This window comes from Gracilinanus agilis, chromosome 3, assembly GCF_016433145.1.
Source record: "Gracilinanus agilis isolate LMUSP501 chromosome 3, AgileGrace, whole genome shotgun sequence".
NCBI classification, from domain to species: Eukaryota; Metazoa; Chordata; class Mammalia; order Didelphimorphia; family Didelphidae; genus Gracilinanus; species Gracilinanus agilis.
The window spans coordinates 183011424-183029539 of NC_058132.1; the positions used below are offsets into that span (position 1 = coordinate 183011424).

Genomic DNA, 18116 nt, shown 5'->3' on the forward strand with positions numbered 1-18116 from the left:
AAAGTGCTCTTTTCAAACTAATCATTGTTCTCTTAACTGCCAAACTCAATGATCTTTTCTCAATTTTCATCTTTCTCTATCTTTATTATAGCCCTTTATATTACCGATCACCTTCTTCTCCTGGGTATTCTGTCTTACTCTGGCTTCCATGTCTTTGATTTTCTGGTTTTCCTTCTATTTCTTTTTATATCTGTTTCTTTTCCTGCTCATATACACTACATCTGAGCATCAAAGGATCTGCCATAGACCTTTTTCTCTTCTATATTCTCTGTTATTGATCTCATCAACTCCTCTGGGTCCAGTTATCTTTATGCAGATGACTTCCAAATCTGTATTGCTAGCCCTCCTTTCTCTCTTGAACTTAAGTCTCATATCACCATTTGCCTGTTGGTCATCTCTCAGATTTCCTGTAGGCATTCAAATTCAACCTCATCAACAAAACTTATTATTTTCCTCCAAACCATACCTCCTACAAACTCCCTTTTTTATACTGAAGGAAATATCATCCATTCAAGTACACAAGAGTCGCCTTCATTGCTTGTTTCCATTGTTCCCATAGCCTTGCTAAGTCTTGTTAATTCTACCTCCATATCTCTCATGTCTGTTTTTTCACCTAATATTTCCACCACAGTTAAGGCAGACTCTTTTTCCCTCTAGCCTGGACTACTGAAAAAGCCTTTTGATCACTCCCCTGTCTCAAATATCTCCCCTTCTAATCCTTTACTTAATCATCGCTTATTCTCTTTTCTGGTAAAACTGACTTAATAATTGTTCCTCATACACTGGATTTCATGTTCTTCATGCCTTTGGACAGATAAAATCCCATATATGGAACATATTCTTGCCATTTGGAATCCTTATCTCCTTTAAAAGCAAAGGTCAGGTGCTATTTCCTGCTAGAAATCTATACTTTCCCCCTCTCTCAAGAAATGTCCATGCTTCAAAGTCAAGGACTATGTCCTTTATGTCTTTGTGTCTATATATCTTAGTACAGTGCCTTGAACAAAGAAGCACTTTAATAGTTTTTGTTTAATTGAATAGCAAAACCAAAACTTGAACCTAGGTCCTCTGTGACTACTGATGGAGTGGATTATTCCTTCTAAAACGCCACTCTGGGTTCTTAGATTTATATAGTAAAATTACTCTGCTTCAGTGATTTAAAATTTTAGCTTTTATGAGATTTCTAATCACTCAAAAGAGTGAAAACACTTAAAGCCTATCTACACAGGAAACACAAATACAAGACCAGATAAGAAAGTCCCTATCTTCCAAGGGCTAATTTTCTAGTCCAAGAAGACAACATTAAACAAAACAAAACAAAATAGGGCTGGAAAAGGAAGTTGAGAGAGAAGGGTATTTGCTTAATTCAGTGCATCTGGTGAGAAGGAAAGAATGTCTACTCTAGGCATAAGGAAGGTGAAACATGACCATATTCCATCCTAAAATGGTGGTCTCAGAGGCAGGGATTGATCCAGGTCTTTCTGCCACTGGAACCATCTCTTTATCCACTGTGTCATATTCCTTCTACTCACATTATGATGATACTTATGTTACAAGAGTAATCTAAATATATTAGAGATTGAGACTCTAAACCTTAACATTATGAGCCTCTAAACCTTAACATTGATTAGGATCTTACTACACAGTCAAGGATACAGACACCAAATGTTATGATTTCATAGAATCACAGAATTTGAGAGTTGAAAGAAACTTCAGGAAGATTCTAAATCAACCCATACACAATACTTTATGGAGAGAGAATACTGAATAAATAAGGAACATTCTTTGAATAATATAGCAATTGAGCTGAACCTTGAAGAATGAGTAGAAGTTAGATAGGTAGAGAAGAAAGTTGAAGGAAATAGAGCTTTATGAGGAGGCAAGAACTAGTGTGGCATGTCATGGGACTCAGAAATATTTATCTGTCTGAAGTAAAGGGTTTTTTTAAATTATGATTGAAAAATTTCATTTGGGCCAGATTATAAATACTATTGAAAGTTCAAGCCAGGTTAAAAAATTTGAACTTCATCTTATAATTAATGGAGAAGGAACAAATGACAGAGTAGGGGAGTGGGCTGATGAAATTCAGGCTCTTTGAGTAGAATGTAAGGAGTAAGTACAGGAAACTTTTTCAATGTCTTTGTGTCCTTTATGACTTGTACATAATATATGCATAGCAAATGCTTGTTGAATGGATGATTGAATAAAGTGATGGGACCTATCCTGACCCAGTGTCTAGGGTGTGATGCCTTGTACGTAGGGAGCTTTTAAAACATGTGTTAGTCAAGTCGAGTGCTTGGGGAGATTAATTTGGTAGCAACATGTATAGTAGGATGGATTAGAGGTAGATTTGAACAGAAGTAGGAATCATTTCAGAACTGAGGATTCAATGGTCAGAATAAGAAATCTGGCACTATTTACCTAGCCAGACTCACAGTATTAGGCAAAGATCAGGTCTGAATATGAAAAACAAAATCAAGGGTCATCTATTTTAGGGACAGGCAAGTAGGAATGTGATTCAAATAGTATATTCAAAAGTACTTTGAAGTCATAGGAATTAGAACTTGAAGGGAATTTAGAAATCATTTAGTCTAGCCTTTTCATTTTATAGCTGAGGAAACTACAGGTATAGGGGAAACTCAGAAAACTTTCAATAACTTATAATTCCTCAGATAAGAAGTGATTGCTATTATAGGTAAGGAATGTAGGCCAAATTTTGATGGGTAGAGGACTGTGGTGGCAAAAAGTCAAGCGAGGTATAGCAGGCAACAAATAAGAGGATATTGAAAAATCAAGGCTATAGCAGTAATCAAGGGGCTGTTGCAATCAGTGGAAGTCTGAACTAAGGTGATGACAATAGGAATTAAAAAAACAACCATAAAGGATGAAATGAAGGAAACATCCATGGGACTTCTTGGCTAAATGAAAATTTTTGGTGAAGTTCCAAGGTTGACTCCAAAGTTTTGAGTTTAATAACTGGTTCGTAATGATAATATTGAATTATTTGTGAGGCATTTCAGTAGCCTAAGACCAAGAAATCTGGTCTTTCATAAAACTGACTCAGGGAAACCTTTCTTTTTGGCCTAGAGATTCCTGTCTGTTATAATGTGAATCTCACAGATCCCTAAACCCTGAGTAGATGTACTAATAAACACTAAAATTTTTTAGTCCCTGCAGTAGTGAGACTCCAGGGGTTCCAAAAGTTGCTGAATTTTCTTCATTCATTGCCCTAGTTCTGGATATCCTGACTTATGTACCAATTCTCTTTTTCCTTTTACTCCTGTCAACAGAATCACAGATTAATGACTATTTTTTAAGTCCAGGCAATTCTATATAAACAACCCTGTTATTGACGACTGTTCATCTCTCCAGATTGTGCATAAGGATAGCATTAGAAACTTTGTCTTTACATATATATATATATATAGCATTTTCCTGATCCATCATTCTAATAACACTGTCAAAGAAGGATATGAGGTTAGTCTGGAATAACTTAAGATCACAGGGTCATAGATTAGGAGCTGGAAGGGACCTCAAGGTTAAATAGCTCAATCCTTTAATTATATTGAGGATAATAAGACTGATGGGGGACTTTTCCCATTGTCAATAGGTAATAATCATCAAAAGCAGAGGTTGAAGTTCTTCTCACTCCAGAGTCACTGTTATTTCCAGTGTGCTGTACTACCTTGCTGATTATTTGTAATCACCATTTCCTTTCCTGGGTATTCATTGATCATCCTCTTAATATGTCCAGAATTTTATCAATAAAGCACAATGACCTTGTGCTTGCAGACTCCATTCTCTTCCCTTTTTTGAATATTTGTCCTTCTTTAATCCTGAAGTACTTTTTCCATTCCCCAGGATCTTTCAATAACCAATGATTAGCTTAGCAACCATATCTACAAATTTCTTTCAGTACTTTTAAGATTTAAGTCATCTAAATCTGGTGATCTGAAATCATCAAAGAATACTACTACTAATAATAATAGCTAACATTTATATAGTGCCTGCTATGGACCAGGCATTATAGATGCTTTGACCCTCACAAAAACCCTGGGACATAGATGCTATTACTGTCCCTTTTTTGTGAAAAATAGTGTCTATTTTTCAGTTGAGGAAACTGACTCAGGCAGAGGTTAAGTGACTCATCCAGGATCATACAACTAATGAATTTTCGACATCTAATTTTAACTCAGATCTTCCTGAATCTAAGCCCAGTTGTACTACCTAGCTATCCAATGGCTGTACCCTGGGTACCTTCTTGCCGGTTCTCTACTTAGCTTGGATTTCTGTTCTCAGCCATTTGTATTCTGTCCTATCAGGTACAAAAATTGAGGTATCAAACTCGTCTTAATATTTTCCCCCAAATTCATCTCTCTCCCTAACTTGCCTATGTCATTCCTTTCCATCTTATTGCTCTTTCCATCTTATTGCTTAAGTTCTCAACCTTGGAGTGATCCTTTTACACTTAACTATCCTTTACCCTCAATATGCATATATACATATCTCATACTATACTTAATACTGACAGATATTATATTGTGTATACAGTATTTTCCTGAAAACACTCATGGACAACTAATTCTATACTGTGTCATCACCTTGGTCCCTAGGCTATAATTTCCCCAGATTATACTATTTATTGTTGTGCTGTGCTGCTAAGAGTTAATATTTCTGTTACGTAAAAAGTTAAAGGAAATATTTCTTTACAAAAAGATATTAAAAAACAGCTAGAGGATCTAGGCAGAACAAAGTGTTTCAAAATATTCATTGTTGGCATGTCATTTATTTCCTGTTTTGAGATATTCATTTTCCCTTGTTGAATTACTAAATTATGCCTATTAAAATGTGCATTAAAGTTGTGATTTCCTAACATCTTTCATAACAGATACAATTTTTCTTCAGTTTGAGTCATGAGAATTCAGAAAACATGCGTTGGATAAGTCACAGGAGAGTTTGTGCATATGCTGATGGGAGGACTTTTCAATAATTTACTTTTACATATTACATATTACAATGAAATTAAGCTGAAATTTCATCTTTGGTGTTTCCTTTTTTTAATGATGGTAAGATAAAAGATCATTGTTTCCTAGCTATCAAGAGAATAGGGTTTTCTATTTCTTCATTGTAATACATATTAATCCTCAGAGAAGTTACCACTACTGAATTTACCCTCAGTAGGATAATTGCTTTGAGTTTTTTTTTTCTTATGGGGGCAGCTTATGCAAACTGTCCACCTTTTCTTTCCCATGTTTGTAACTGTGGTACAGACTTTTAAAAGATGCCTATTTAACACACTTTATGTATATCTTCAAAGTTAATTAACTTTTATAGGTATCAGCATCCAAATGAAATTGAGACATTTGAATTTCCTCCTAAATGTTCCCTTCTACTGAACTTTTCTATTTCTGTTGAGGACACTAGGATTCTTCCAGTCTCCCAGGTTTGTAACTTTGGTGATATCCTCGACTCCTTACTCTCTTGTACCTCTAATATTCAATCAGTTGCCAAATCATATTTGTTCTGCATCCATAATATCTTTTGCATCTGATGGCTTCTCACTGCTCACACAACCACCACTCTAGTATGGACCTTCATTACCTCTTGCTTGGGCTTTCCTAATAGCTTTTTGGTTTGTCTTCCTGCTTTAGATCTCTGTCATTTTATTCCATTCTATCCTTCACACAGCCAACAAAATGGGTTATCATAAATGTGTCACTCCCCTATTCAATAAAATTTCAGCAGCTTCCTTTGACCTCTACGATAAAATATGAAGTCCTTCATTTTATTTTTAATGTCCTTCACAGCTTTGTATGTATTGTCTAGTTATAAATGACTCCCCTTTATCTACTCTTTAAGCTTTTCTGTGTTCCATAGACCTAGTACTCCATCTCTAGTCTCTGAGCTACAGATAGGCCTGTCTGTCCCCCATTCGTAGCATATGCTCCTTTATATGCACCACTTAGAATTCCTTATTTCCTTCTAGTTACATCTCAAGCACCCCATTTTAGATGAACATTAGCTTATCCACCAAGTGCTAGGGCCCTCTCCTCTAACTGCCTTAGATTTCTTCCCCATCTATTTTATAATATATATATATATAGTATTATATGTGCATATATTATGTATATGCATATTTATATATCCACACATAAATATGCCCACATTTGCATATACACATTTATATTATGTGTGTATATGTCAGTCATTAAACATTTATCAAACTCCTATTGTTGCCATACATTATGCTAAGTGCTGAGAAGACAAAAATTGCTTTAGTATCTGAATGGAGGATGAAATGAAGTGAGGAAAGACTGGAAGCAGGCTGAGCTACCAGCAGGCTGTTGCAGTAATCCAGGGCGGAGGTGATGAGGGCCTGCACCAGAGAAGGGACAGCATCAGGGGAGAGAAGGGGCATCTATAAGAGGTATTGCAGAGGTGAAATTAATAGGCCTTGGTGAGAGATTAGACATTGGAAATAAAAGAGAGTGAGGGAGGCAAAATGACTTCTGGATGGTGAGTCTGAGGGACTGAGAGGATCATGTTGTCCTTCCAGTAATGAGTAATTTAAGAGAGGAAGAAGATTTAAGGGGAAGTTAATGAGTTCAGATTTAGATATATTGAGTTTAAGCTGTCTACTAGACATCTAGTTCAAGGTGTCTGGGAGATAGTTGGAGATGAAAAAATAGAGGTTGGCAGAAAAGTTGGGGCAGGATAGGTAGATGTGAGAATCATTAGCATAGAGATGATAATTAAATCCTTGGGAGTTGATAAGATCACCAAGTGAAGTAAAAGAGAAGAAGAGAACCCATGATAGACATATGTGGAACACTGGCGGTTAAAGGGTATGAACTGGATGAGAACCTAGCAGAGGAAGAGAATTAGGAAAGGATTGTGTCCTGAAATGCTGGCGAGAAGACAGTATCAAGGAGGGGAGAGCAATCAACAGTGTCAAAAGCTACAGAGAGGCTTAGGAGAATGAGGATTTAGAGAAGACCATTAGACTTAGTGACTAAAAGTTCATTGGTAACATTGGAGAGAACCATTTCAGTGGAATAATGAGATCAGAAGCCAGATAATTAAAAGATTAAGAGGAGAGTGAGAGGAAAGAAAACAGAGGCACATATTCTTGGAGGCCTTTGCAAGGAGTTTAGCCACAAATAACAGGAGAGATATAAGATGATGGAGACATGGGCTGAGCAGGGTAGAAGAAACAAGTGAAGGATTTTTGTCTGTAGGCAGTAGACAATTAGATTTTTTTTAATATTTTATTTTTTAGAAAAATTTTCCATGGTTACATGATTCATGTTTTTACTTTCCCCTTCCCCCTGCTTGACCCCCCCCCAAAACAACTCGCGTTTCCACTGGTTTTAACATGTGTCATCAATCAAGACTTATTTACATATTACTGATAGTTGCATTGGTGTGGTCCTTTCTAGTCTACATCCCCAATCCTGTCTGCCTCAACCCATGTTAGACAGTTAGATATTGAATATGAATGAAATAACGAGGGTATTAGAGGGTAATCTGTTGGAGATGACAGAATGAGATTGTGCAGATAGAGGAGTTAATCTTGATAAAGAGTAAGGCTACCTCTTTGAATGAAACAAAGACAGAGATAGTACCAGAAAGCATCTGAATCACATGAAATGAGAAGTGAAAAAGAGGAGAAAAGAGGGAGCTCATGGCAAATCACTTTAATTTTTTCTGTAAACTATGAGGCAAGGTTCTTAGCTAAGAGGGTCAATGGAGAGAATGCTTCGGGAAGTTTGAGGAGGAATGAAAAGTTTTCAAAGAGCTGCTATGGAGGATATAAAGTAAGTTGATAAAGGAGGTATATAGTAGGATTGCTTAGCAGCACTAAGGGCCCGATTGAGGTCATGTAACATAAATTTGTTAACATGATTTTCTCTGCCTCCAATTATAGTGGCACATTGTAGGAACAAAGGTGGGACTGACGACACAAGGCTAATTCTTGACAGGAATCAATAATCACTGTGATAAGGAGCTAAGGACTGAAGAGAAGAGTCCAGAATAGAACTGAACTGCTTCACCATGGAGTCAAAGTGGGGAGGAGAGAATGGCTAATACAGGGGAGAGTGGGGAGAGAACTGGGTTGAGAAATTAGAGATCACAGTATGGACAAAGAGTTGGGTTTGGTAAGAGAAGGCAGAGAAAGAAATGGAAAGCCAATAGATTATGATCAGATATGAGAATTTTGGAATTCTCGAATACAGAGGTGGTACACTGATGACAAGATCAAGGGTATGACCGTTTTTGTATGTGGCTGAGGTGAGGCAGAGGAATTGAGTATGTATGTTGAAGGAGTCAGTATGCATGTTGAAGTGCCCAAATATGAGTTCTGGATTTGGGATGAGAGATAAATTGTGATCTAGAGACCAAATTTATTGAGGAAGAAACAGCAATGATCTGGAAATCTATAGACAACAGAAGTCAGGGTTTTGATTGAGTGGTAGATATTAATAGCAAAAACCTCAAAAAAAAAAGACAAAGATTACTGAATAGTAGAGGTAGGGGAAGAACCTAGAAATGGCAATGGGAGAAAGATGTATTTCTAATTCCTCTTCTTTAACCAGTTAGATGAGGAGAATAAGGGAAATGTAGCCACCCCTTAGAAAGGGTGGCTAAGGAGGTTGTGTCATCGGAGGGAGCCACGTTTCAGGGATAAATAGAAAATGGAAGGAGTGGGTGAAAAAGATTTAGGATGAAGCAAAGTTCATTGCCAAAAGAAAAAGTATTCCAAAGGCTAAAGGGTAGGAAGTAGAGTGTTAATTGGGACTTTGGGGTGGGACTTTGAGGAGGATGGGATAAGGAATTGGATTTGGGGTTGTGGGGATGGAGTTTGAATGATGGGCTTGAGAATTATTGGGATGGATAGGGTATGACCAGATGTGAACATAAGGTTAAAGACAGACAGTCAGATAGGGAGCCCTGTTTCACGACTCCTCTTCTCTTTAAAGATTTTATTTACATGTAGTGTGTGAATATATGCGTGAAATGCATACATGCATGTGTGTACATATATATGCATGAACATATAAATATATGCATGCTTGTGTGTATGTATATCCTCCCTCTATTCACTGTAAGCCCTGTGGGAGCAAGAAGTCTTTCATTTTGTCTGTTGAATCCCTAGAACCTGCCACAATTCCTTTCATGACAAGAGCTTCAGAAATATTTGTTGATTGATTGACCTCATTAATGTGGTGTTGTAGGATCATGGGATAATAGGATTCAGAGCTCATTTTGCATAAGAGGAACTTGAGCCCCAAAGGAATAGAGGAGTTTTCTTACATTTATATAGGTAATTTACTTATTACCTTTATGACTGAGTAATTCACTTAACCTCTCTGACCTCTATTTCTCATCTATAAAAAGAAGGAGTTGGACAGGGCCTCTAAATCCTCTTCTAGCTATAATCTATAATCCTGTGATTCTAAATCCTAGAGCAAGAATTTGAACCTGCCATAACTCTGAGTCTAATGTGATTCCCACCACTGTAAGCTGCTTCCCTAACCAAATTGTTATATAGATGGAGAGTATGCTTAAATTAACCACTTTAGATTGAAGCACAACATTAAGGATTATTTTTAATTCTTCTATTAAAGTTGTACTCAGGAAACATATACTTACACATAGAATCAGGTATGTGCTCCAAATTATTCTTGTCTTGCCATTTTATAGAAAGATATATAATAATTATTATTATTTTGTAGAAAGATATATAATAATAATAATAATAATAGTTAACATTTATACAACACTTTAAGGTTTGCAAAACACTGTGTGGAAAAAATTTATCATAGCAGTACAAAAATCCAAGCTAAATAGGTTTATTGGGAGGGGGCCAGTTTTAACAATAAAGCTGTACTCTGGTCAATGCCAAGACCAAAGTCCCCAAGCCTTAGGAGTATTAATATGAAAAATGATAAGTGCTTGTATAAATATATATATTAGTATTTTAATTAAAGCCATGCTGATAGATAAAATCATTAGACCACACGCTTGTAAGCATTCAAAACTGCCGCCTCCATTTTGTTTCCTGTCTCTACCTCCCAAATCTGCTGGCCAAGACCCTACTAGCAAAGGAGAGGCCTACTGGCAAAAGAGGCCACTTCCTCCTAACCCAGGAGATTTAAATCCTTCCCTGCGTAAAGACGTAAGCCTTCCCAAGCCCAAAGAACCGGAAACGGAAACCCGTTGGACCACGGGAAATGTAGTTTGATACATTTCCCAAATTTAACTTTTACAGGAGACAGCCTTTTTTATGTAAAGAAATCATATGACAGTGACAAAGTGATAGTCAAAAATTAAAGTAGAATGGATGTACAAATCTTTCACATAGGCAGGTCCTAACTAATGATGCAGGAGCTGAATAAGCTGGAAAGTACAAAAATAATCACTATGGGGGTGGTAGCCCATGTCAGATTTTATGGTTAACCTTTTCAAGGCCTCTGCAATAAGGGGTTGGGGGTCTAATTGTTTTTCTGCTGACAATTATTATGAAATACTAGGAGTCAGCAGTTGAATGACTGATATTTGAACCCAAGAGTAGTCTTCCATATCCCTTCTGACTGTCTTGAGCTTGCACCCAAAGCAGCCCTCCACCTCCTTACTGACTTTCCTGAGCTTACTCTCAGCAGGGCATGGTGGACTTGGTAGAAATTTTTGGGTTACAGGTTTAAGGTCAAAGTGCTTGTCAGCAAGATTTAATACCACCAAAAGCTATATATTTTCTTAGCAAATGATATTATTTGACTATTAACTCAAAAAACTAATGATTGTGTTATAAAGATAATCATAAAGGCTAATACTATTTATAATCATGAAAGGGGTGGGAGTTTCACACTCACAACTGTACATATATTAACTTTTTTGATTTCCACAGCAATCCTGAGGTACTCAAGGTACTATTGTTGTCCCCATTTTATAGATGAGAAATCTGAAGCAAAGGGTTACGTAACTGGTAAATATGTGAGGCAAGATTAGAACTCAAATTTTTCTGACTCCAAGACCCATCTTCTATCCACTGGGTCACCTCGTTATATTTATTAACAGTTATTCATTAAATGTTAGGTTTATCCAATTATTTTAATCCAACAATATATCATAGCATGTTTTCCCATACCTATTAAGATGTCTTAATATAGGAAATGTTATGCTATGATAAAAATTAATTAAAACATTAAATAAAATGAAAAACATAAAGTGCTTTGTGGAATATAAAGTTACATATAAACATAATTTGTGCATTTAATATAATGTTCAGAAGGTAGAAGTTTTCATGGTCAGGATCTAAATGAAGTACTGTTTCCAGTTTTTTCATTTATTGGGTGATATGGCCCCTTTCACTTTTTGGGAATCATAAATAATATTTGGCAATTAGGGGATTGAGAATGTACTTTAAAAGTATCTGGGCTCTTTATCTTAAAGAAAAGCATAGAGCAGTTGTGGAAGATGTCAGAAGTGTAGGGGAAGACACTCAGCCAACCTTAGTGTCAGGTGCCTTGGAGCTACTCTGAGAGAAGAAAGCTGTTTAGTTAAAAACAGATCTTGGGGAATGTAAATAGTTATAGATAATTGTGTTGACAAGTGTCCATAGCTTTGTACTTTCTGTTTGTCTCTAAACATGGAAAAGAATGAAAGTCAAGAGCTGACCTGAAGGAAAAGACTATTTAAGGCATTTTCTTTGGATTAGAAAAAAAAAATTAGAGATAAGTCTTTCATCTATGATAACGGATTAGGGAGAACCTGCAGTTTTACTAAATAGCACCATTGGGCAGATATGAAAAAGCCTCTTGACTCCAAAAGAATTATGAAGTGAAGGAATTCAGTTTTTTCTCTTCAGAATAAAGAGGGAAGCACTGAAGTATCAATTGATAATATTTAAAGGATTAGTGGGGTAGGTATGAAGTTGTATCTCAGGGTTTTTTTGTATTTCTTTATTGTTGTGAATTTTCTATTGTCTACGTAAAGATAAATTGCTCTGCATTATTATTAGTTTGTAATTCTCATAGCAAAAATATAAGTGTATGGAAATTTGTGTCATAGTAAAAAACATTTAACCACAATGACATTTATACAGAATTTCAACTTTCAAAGGTACAACTTGTCCCCTTTCTACCTTTTCTGTCTTCTACTTTATTCTCACCTTCTAAAACTCTCCAGTCCAGTGACATTGGCCTCTTTGCCATTCCCTGAACAACACACTGACACACTCCATCTCCCAAATCAGCATATTTTCTCTGAATGCTTTCCAGGACTAGATTCTGGAATTATCATCTCTGCCTTCTGGGCTTGGTCATCTATGTCAAAAGCTGCAGAGATGTCAAATGGGGTTATGAAATAAGTGGGGAGAAGGGATCTCACATCTGAGATTATTAATAATTTTGAAGAGTTTGTTAGTATTGATACCCAAATACCAATTGAAAGCAAGAAGAATGATGAGGTTGTAAATATAATTAAAATTGCAAGAGGCTGAAGAGTGAGTGGGTGGTAAGGAAGTGACTTTTTCCAGTGACTTTTTCTAGGAAGTTGTCTGTGAAAGGGATTAGAGAAATGAGCATGAAGTTTGAGATGTCAGGATCAAACAAAGGTTATTGAAAGAATAGTTTAATTTTTTTTAGGACTTATCCCTATAAACCTAACCCTGTAAGTGATAACAAAGTCCACACTTAACTCTCACGGATGATCAAGTTTCCAAATACTAAATGGTTATATCTCTCCCATCCACACCCCTTCTCTATTTCCACTGGCTACATGTACCTTTGGGAACTGTTAAAGCAGTTCCTCCCCTGAACTTCATTTCTACCCTTGCATTTACTCTTTTAGTATACCACTATATGACTTTCACAGTAAGTTTTATTACTTATAGATATACTCATGTCACTTCTCTACTCAAAGATCTTCAATGACTCTCTATTTCCTCCTTAATAAGGACTTCACACTTCTTGTATCTTTCTGGATACAAAGCACAGTACTCTGTACACAGTACATTTTTGTTATTTAGTCATTTTTGTTTGTGTCTGACTTTTCAGAATTTTCTTTTGGAATTTTCTTAGCATAGATACTGTAGTGATTTGCCATTTCCTTCTCCAGAAACACAGTAGATACTTAATATAAATGTTTCTTGAATGAATGACTGAAAAGATCCAAATAAAGTTAAAGGGAAATTTCTCACTCCCAACGAGTTGTTCAGTTTGTGCTCAGAGACCTCTAGTGAGGAGGAACCAATTAAATCCTAATGCAGCACATTTCACTTTGTGGAATGTCCACAGCTTTTTAGGAAACCCAGCTTTACCAATATTCAGCTGCCAGTTACGTGATTCAATTTGAGCAGTGTGGAAAAGCTGGTGGAATGGCAAATGGTAATGTGAGTTGGGGGTTATTTTTCATATCATATTTGATGCTTTATTTCAGAATGGTAAACCTAAAATTGATATATTTTACAAATAAAACCATTGATTTGTTACAGGATGCATATGGTCCATATTCTCCTGATGAGTGCATCTCCTTGCCTGTCTATTCCAGTGCAGAGAGGGATCGCGTGGTGACAAATATCGATGTACCATGTGGGGGCAACCAAGATCAGTGGATTCAGTGTGGAGCTGCTTTATTTTTAAAAAATCAATAGCATGAAATTACAATAAAAAACTATCTTGGCAACAATCAACATTAAATATTTAAGCTTTTAAAAGTATGGCTTATCTAGTTTTGGAATGTTAATTTTAAATATTAGCACATAACTAACATTTTTTAACTTAATGGGATTTTCATCTTAATGGGTAGTCACAGCACGCTGTACCTTGTGCAAAAGTAACTTAATGGATTTAATGTTAAAATGGGGAACTATGCTATGCATTGGAAACAATTCTATGGTTATTATTAGATGTTCCTATTTGTTAAATGTTTAATATTTCCTATTACAGTGCTGAAAATAGTGAAAAGAAGAATTTTAGATTCAAAGCTGTATATTCTTTGAATATTTTTATATTATAGTTGTTTAATAAAAGATAAGATAATTTTCTCTAATTTTCAGGAATTCTGAAATTCGGTATATAAATAGTCTCATATTAAATACCCAGCTGAAAATAGTAATACATTTTAAGTTAGCATGGATAAATTAATAACTATTGGAATTCAACATTAGAATTAAGAAATAAATGAATCAAAGAAGGAGCCACCCTGGCATATTTAATCATTTCATCAGGGAACATCTGGGTGGAAATCTCCCTAGCAATCAACAAAACCAAAGCATGCCTATTCAAAATGCTACAGCTGACAAAGAACAGTTGATCCAGTGGAGGATTCAATATGGCTACAAAGCTTTTGCCAGATGTCCCCTTTCAATAACCAAATTCTCCTATAAAAGTATTTGGTTCTCCATGGTTGATAAACATTTGTAACAAATGAAATATATTAGAAACACGATAACAATGGAATAGTGGGGAAAATGAAAGGGAAATGATGAAGAAAATAATTGGGTTCAGGCAGAGGAATTCTTAAACTAATATATGAAAAATGCAAACAATGAGTAAATAAATCAAGATCAGAATCAACATAATAGCCAGTGGACCAAAAGCTGGAAAATTGTCCATATCAAAGCAAAACAATATTAGGCTTGCATTAGCACAAAGAGTGCTAGACTTTGGAGGAAAAGGCCAAGTTCAAGTAGTGACTTAATTATTGGCCGTTGTGATCTTAAACACATGACCTAACATCTCTAATCTTCCATTTAATCATCTGCAAAATAGAAATATTATTGGATTGTCTGAATTCTTCAACTTGTAGTTCCTAGAATCAAATCAGATAATATTTATAAACTATTTCCAGCAAGATAAATGTGAGTTATATCTAAACCCAGGTCCCCTCCATCACCTAAGAACAGCAATAAATGTGATAAATCAAAAGGGAAAAAAAGGACAAGTAAATGGATAGGGGGGACAGGGAGACCGTCATTAGAAAAAGCTTATGGAGAAAGTGATTTTTTTTAAAAAAAAGGAAAATGAATAAACCAGAATATAGCAAACAAGTACTAAAGACTAAAGGAAAATGACTCAAAATCTGAGTTGAGAGGAAAAGTACTGCAGCCACTACTCTGAGAAACTCATGAATGATAATACAAATATGAAACTTCCAGAATGATAGACCAGCCAAGATAGTAGAGTAGAAGGAAGCAGTAAATTCTAGCTCTCCCTCCCCCGCCCCCTTATAGCTAGTCCACAAAGACCCAGAAATTGCAAGGACAAGTCCTTTAATCTAAGGAAAAATAAGTCATTTTTTCAATTCATTTTAGCATAGGGAGACAGCAGTCTTAAGACATTAGTGACTGGTTCCAGTCAGAAGGGTACTAGGCACAGCTTTCCAGCCTGGGAACTAAAGTGAGGCCTGAAGATGTGCTTTGGAGCAAAAGGTACTGAACTCTCCCTAGTGAATCCCATTGAGAGGGATGCTGTGCAGACAAGAGGAACAAGTATCAACTAATAGCTCTGTTGCTCACACCACAGAGCTAGCAGCCTCATGAGATCTAGAGACCAAGGGGAGAGGCCAGGACAAGGAGTAGTCCCAGGCCTAAGGCTGTATATGAGAGAAGGATCAGTATTAGAAGGAATAAAAGCAGTTTGACTCACACAAAACAATTGGGTCTTAGCCTCCAGCCCAAACTGATACCTATAGTTGAATAATCAAGAGGGTTTTTTCTTTTTCTCACTCTGGACCTGCAGAACCTTCCAGCTTGTTCATAGGTCTGGCAGTAGTCTACTAGAGCTTCAATGAGAGGCCAACCCATAACTGTGTTGCCCAAATCCAAACCTGCATCTGGAGCCAGCAAAGATCACAGTAGGATGTCAGGAATCAAACTTGGCCCTAAATCAGAATGCTTTAGGTCCATGGAAAACATTGAGGTTCCCAATCTGATCTCCCCCTGAGAACTTTGAGGAACACAATATTCAATGCACAGAAGAAGTAGCATTAAGATCCCAAAGAATAAAAACAGAACTAAGAAAGACCCAGACATTTCTTCCAGAAGTGCACAGGCAGGCTCTAATAGAAATTCTGAATTCAAGAAGTCTGTAAGAATGCGATGATAATGATGATCCAATCACAAGGATCTATTTTTATAAAAAAGATGCCCATGATACAAATCCAGAAGAGGGGACTCTAAAATATAAGCAAAGCCTCAAAGAAAAACACACCTTGGGCACAAGTTCAACTAGAATTCCTTGAAGAAATAAGACTTTTTGAAGAAAATTAAAAATGATTTCACAAATGAAATGAGCACTAAAGAAAAATGTTGGAACAGAAATGAGAACTATGGAAGAAAGAGGTGGAAAGAGAATAGCTTTGTACCAGAAATACAAAAAAAACCAAAACAACAACCTTGTCTAAACATAGATTATTTTAAATTTAGAATGGACCAATTAGAAATTAATGATTGGGGAACAGCTGGATAGCTCAGTGGATTGAGAGGTAGGCCTATAGATGGGAGGTCCTAGGTTCAAATCTGGCCTCAGACACTTCCCAGCTGTGTAACCCTGGGCAAGTCTTTTAACCCTCATTGCCTAATCCTTACCACTCTTTGGCCTTGGAACCAATACAAAGTATTGATTCTAAGATGGAAGGTAAGGGTTTTAAAAACAAAAAACAAATTTAAAAAGTTAATGATTGGGGCAGCTGGGTAGCTCAGTGGAGTGAGAGTCAGGCCTGGAGACGGAAGGTCCTAGGTTCAAACCCGGCCTCAGCCACTTCCCAGCTGTGTGACCCTGGGCAAGTCACTTGACCCCCATTGCCCACCCTTACCACTCTTCCACCTATGAGACAATACACCGAAGTACAAGGGTTTAAAAAAAAACAAAAACAAAAACAAAAAAACAACACAAACTTGTGGTTGAACTCTGATTGAGGGTAAGAGAATAGAAGCAGGAAAGAGAAAGTGGATTGTTTGCATCAAACCTTGACCACAAATGCTGATGACAATCATCATTCATTCCTTTTTTTTTTTTTTTTTATAAAAATAGGGTGGTAAAAAAAATTAGAAGAAGATGGAAAAATATATACAATTAATGATCATAACCATGACTGGGATGAACTTAACCACAAAAATGAAAAGGGCATCAGAATGGATTAGGAAGAAGAATCTAATAATATGTTGTTTACAAGAAGCATAAGGATACAAATGGTTAAAATATTGGAGTGGGCCAAAAATCTATTAATGCCTTATTGAATTCAAAAGAACAAGAGCAATCATGATCTTAGACATGGGAACAGCAATGAATGGTCTTGATTAAAAGAGATAAACAAGGTAAATACATTTTACTGAAAGTTATAAAGAAAAGAATTTCAATGTTTTATATATATGTTAATCAAATTGTATAAACTCTAAGTACTTAAAAGCTAAAGAAGTTACAGAGAGAAACAGATAATAAAACTATTGGGGGACCTCATCGTACCTCTTTCAGACCTAGGCAAATCTTACCAAAAAGAAATAATAAAGAAGTTACACATCGAGAATTTTAGAAAATTTATGTAATATAATACAATAAAAATCTATTCAATAAAGAACCATTGTAAAATTATTAAAAAAAAACTACAGACTAAATAACTTAATCCTAAAGAATTCATGAGTTGAAGAATAAATCATAGAAGCAACAGATTTATTTAATATAAAAATGAGACAACATACCAGATGAGACAATGTACCAAAATTTTGTGCATATAGTTAGGCAAACAATTCTTGGGAGAAAATGGATTTCTAAATACTTTCACCAAGAAAAACAATCTAATGAATAGATCACACAGCTAAAACAAAACAAAGACTTAGAAAACCAATATTTTTAAAAACTCAAGTAAATGGGAAAACATTCAGAATATCAAAGATGATATTAACAAAAATTAAAAAAAAACCCACTGAGTAAATAAAAAAAGGCTGGAGTTTATTCTTTAGTAATGAAAACAATAAAACATAAATGATTGGCTGGTTCAAGTAAAAAGAAGAAAAAGAAAAACCAAATTACCAGTAAAAAAACAATAAAGGAAAAATTCTCAAATAGATTTCACAATAGGTAGAGCACTAAACCTGAGTCAGGAAGTCCTGAGTT

At 35.8% G+C, this 18116-nt stretch overlaps 1 protein-coding gene across 2 annotated transcripts in view; it reads left to right on the top strand.

Moving 5' to 3' along the window:
- DYNC2H1 (dynein cytoplasmic 2 heavy chain 1) overlaps nucleotides 1-13942 on the top strand; it is a 390998-nt gene extending 377056 nt beyond the window's left edge. For both annotated transcript variants that reach the window (XM_044668721.1, XM_044668720.1), the window contains one exon: nucleotides 13496-13942. In XM_044668721.1, the coding sequence (XP_044524656.1) occupies nucleotides 13496-13654 (159 nt within the window). In that variant the 3' untranslated portion in view covers nucleotides 13655-13942. The remainder of the gene's footprint in view (nucleotides 1-13495) is intronic.
- The last annotated feature ends 4174 nt before the right edge of the window (nucleotides 13943-18116 follow it).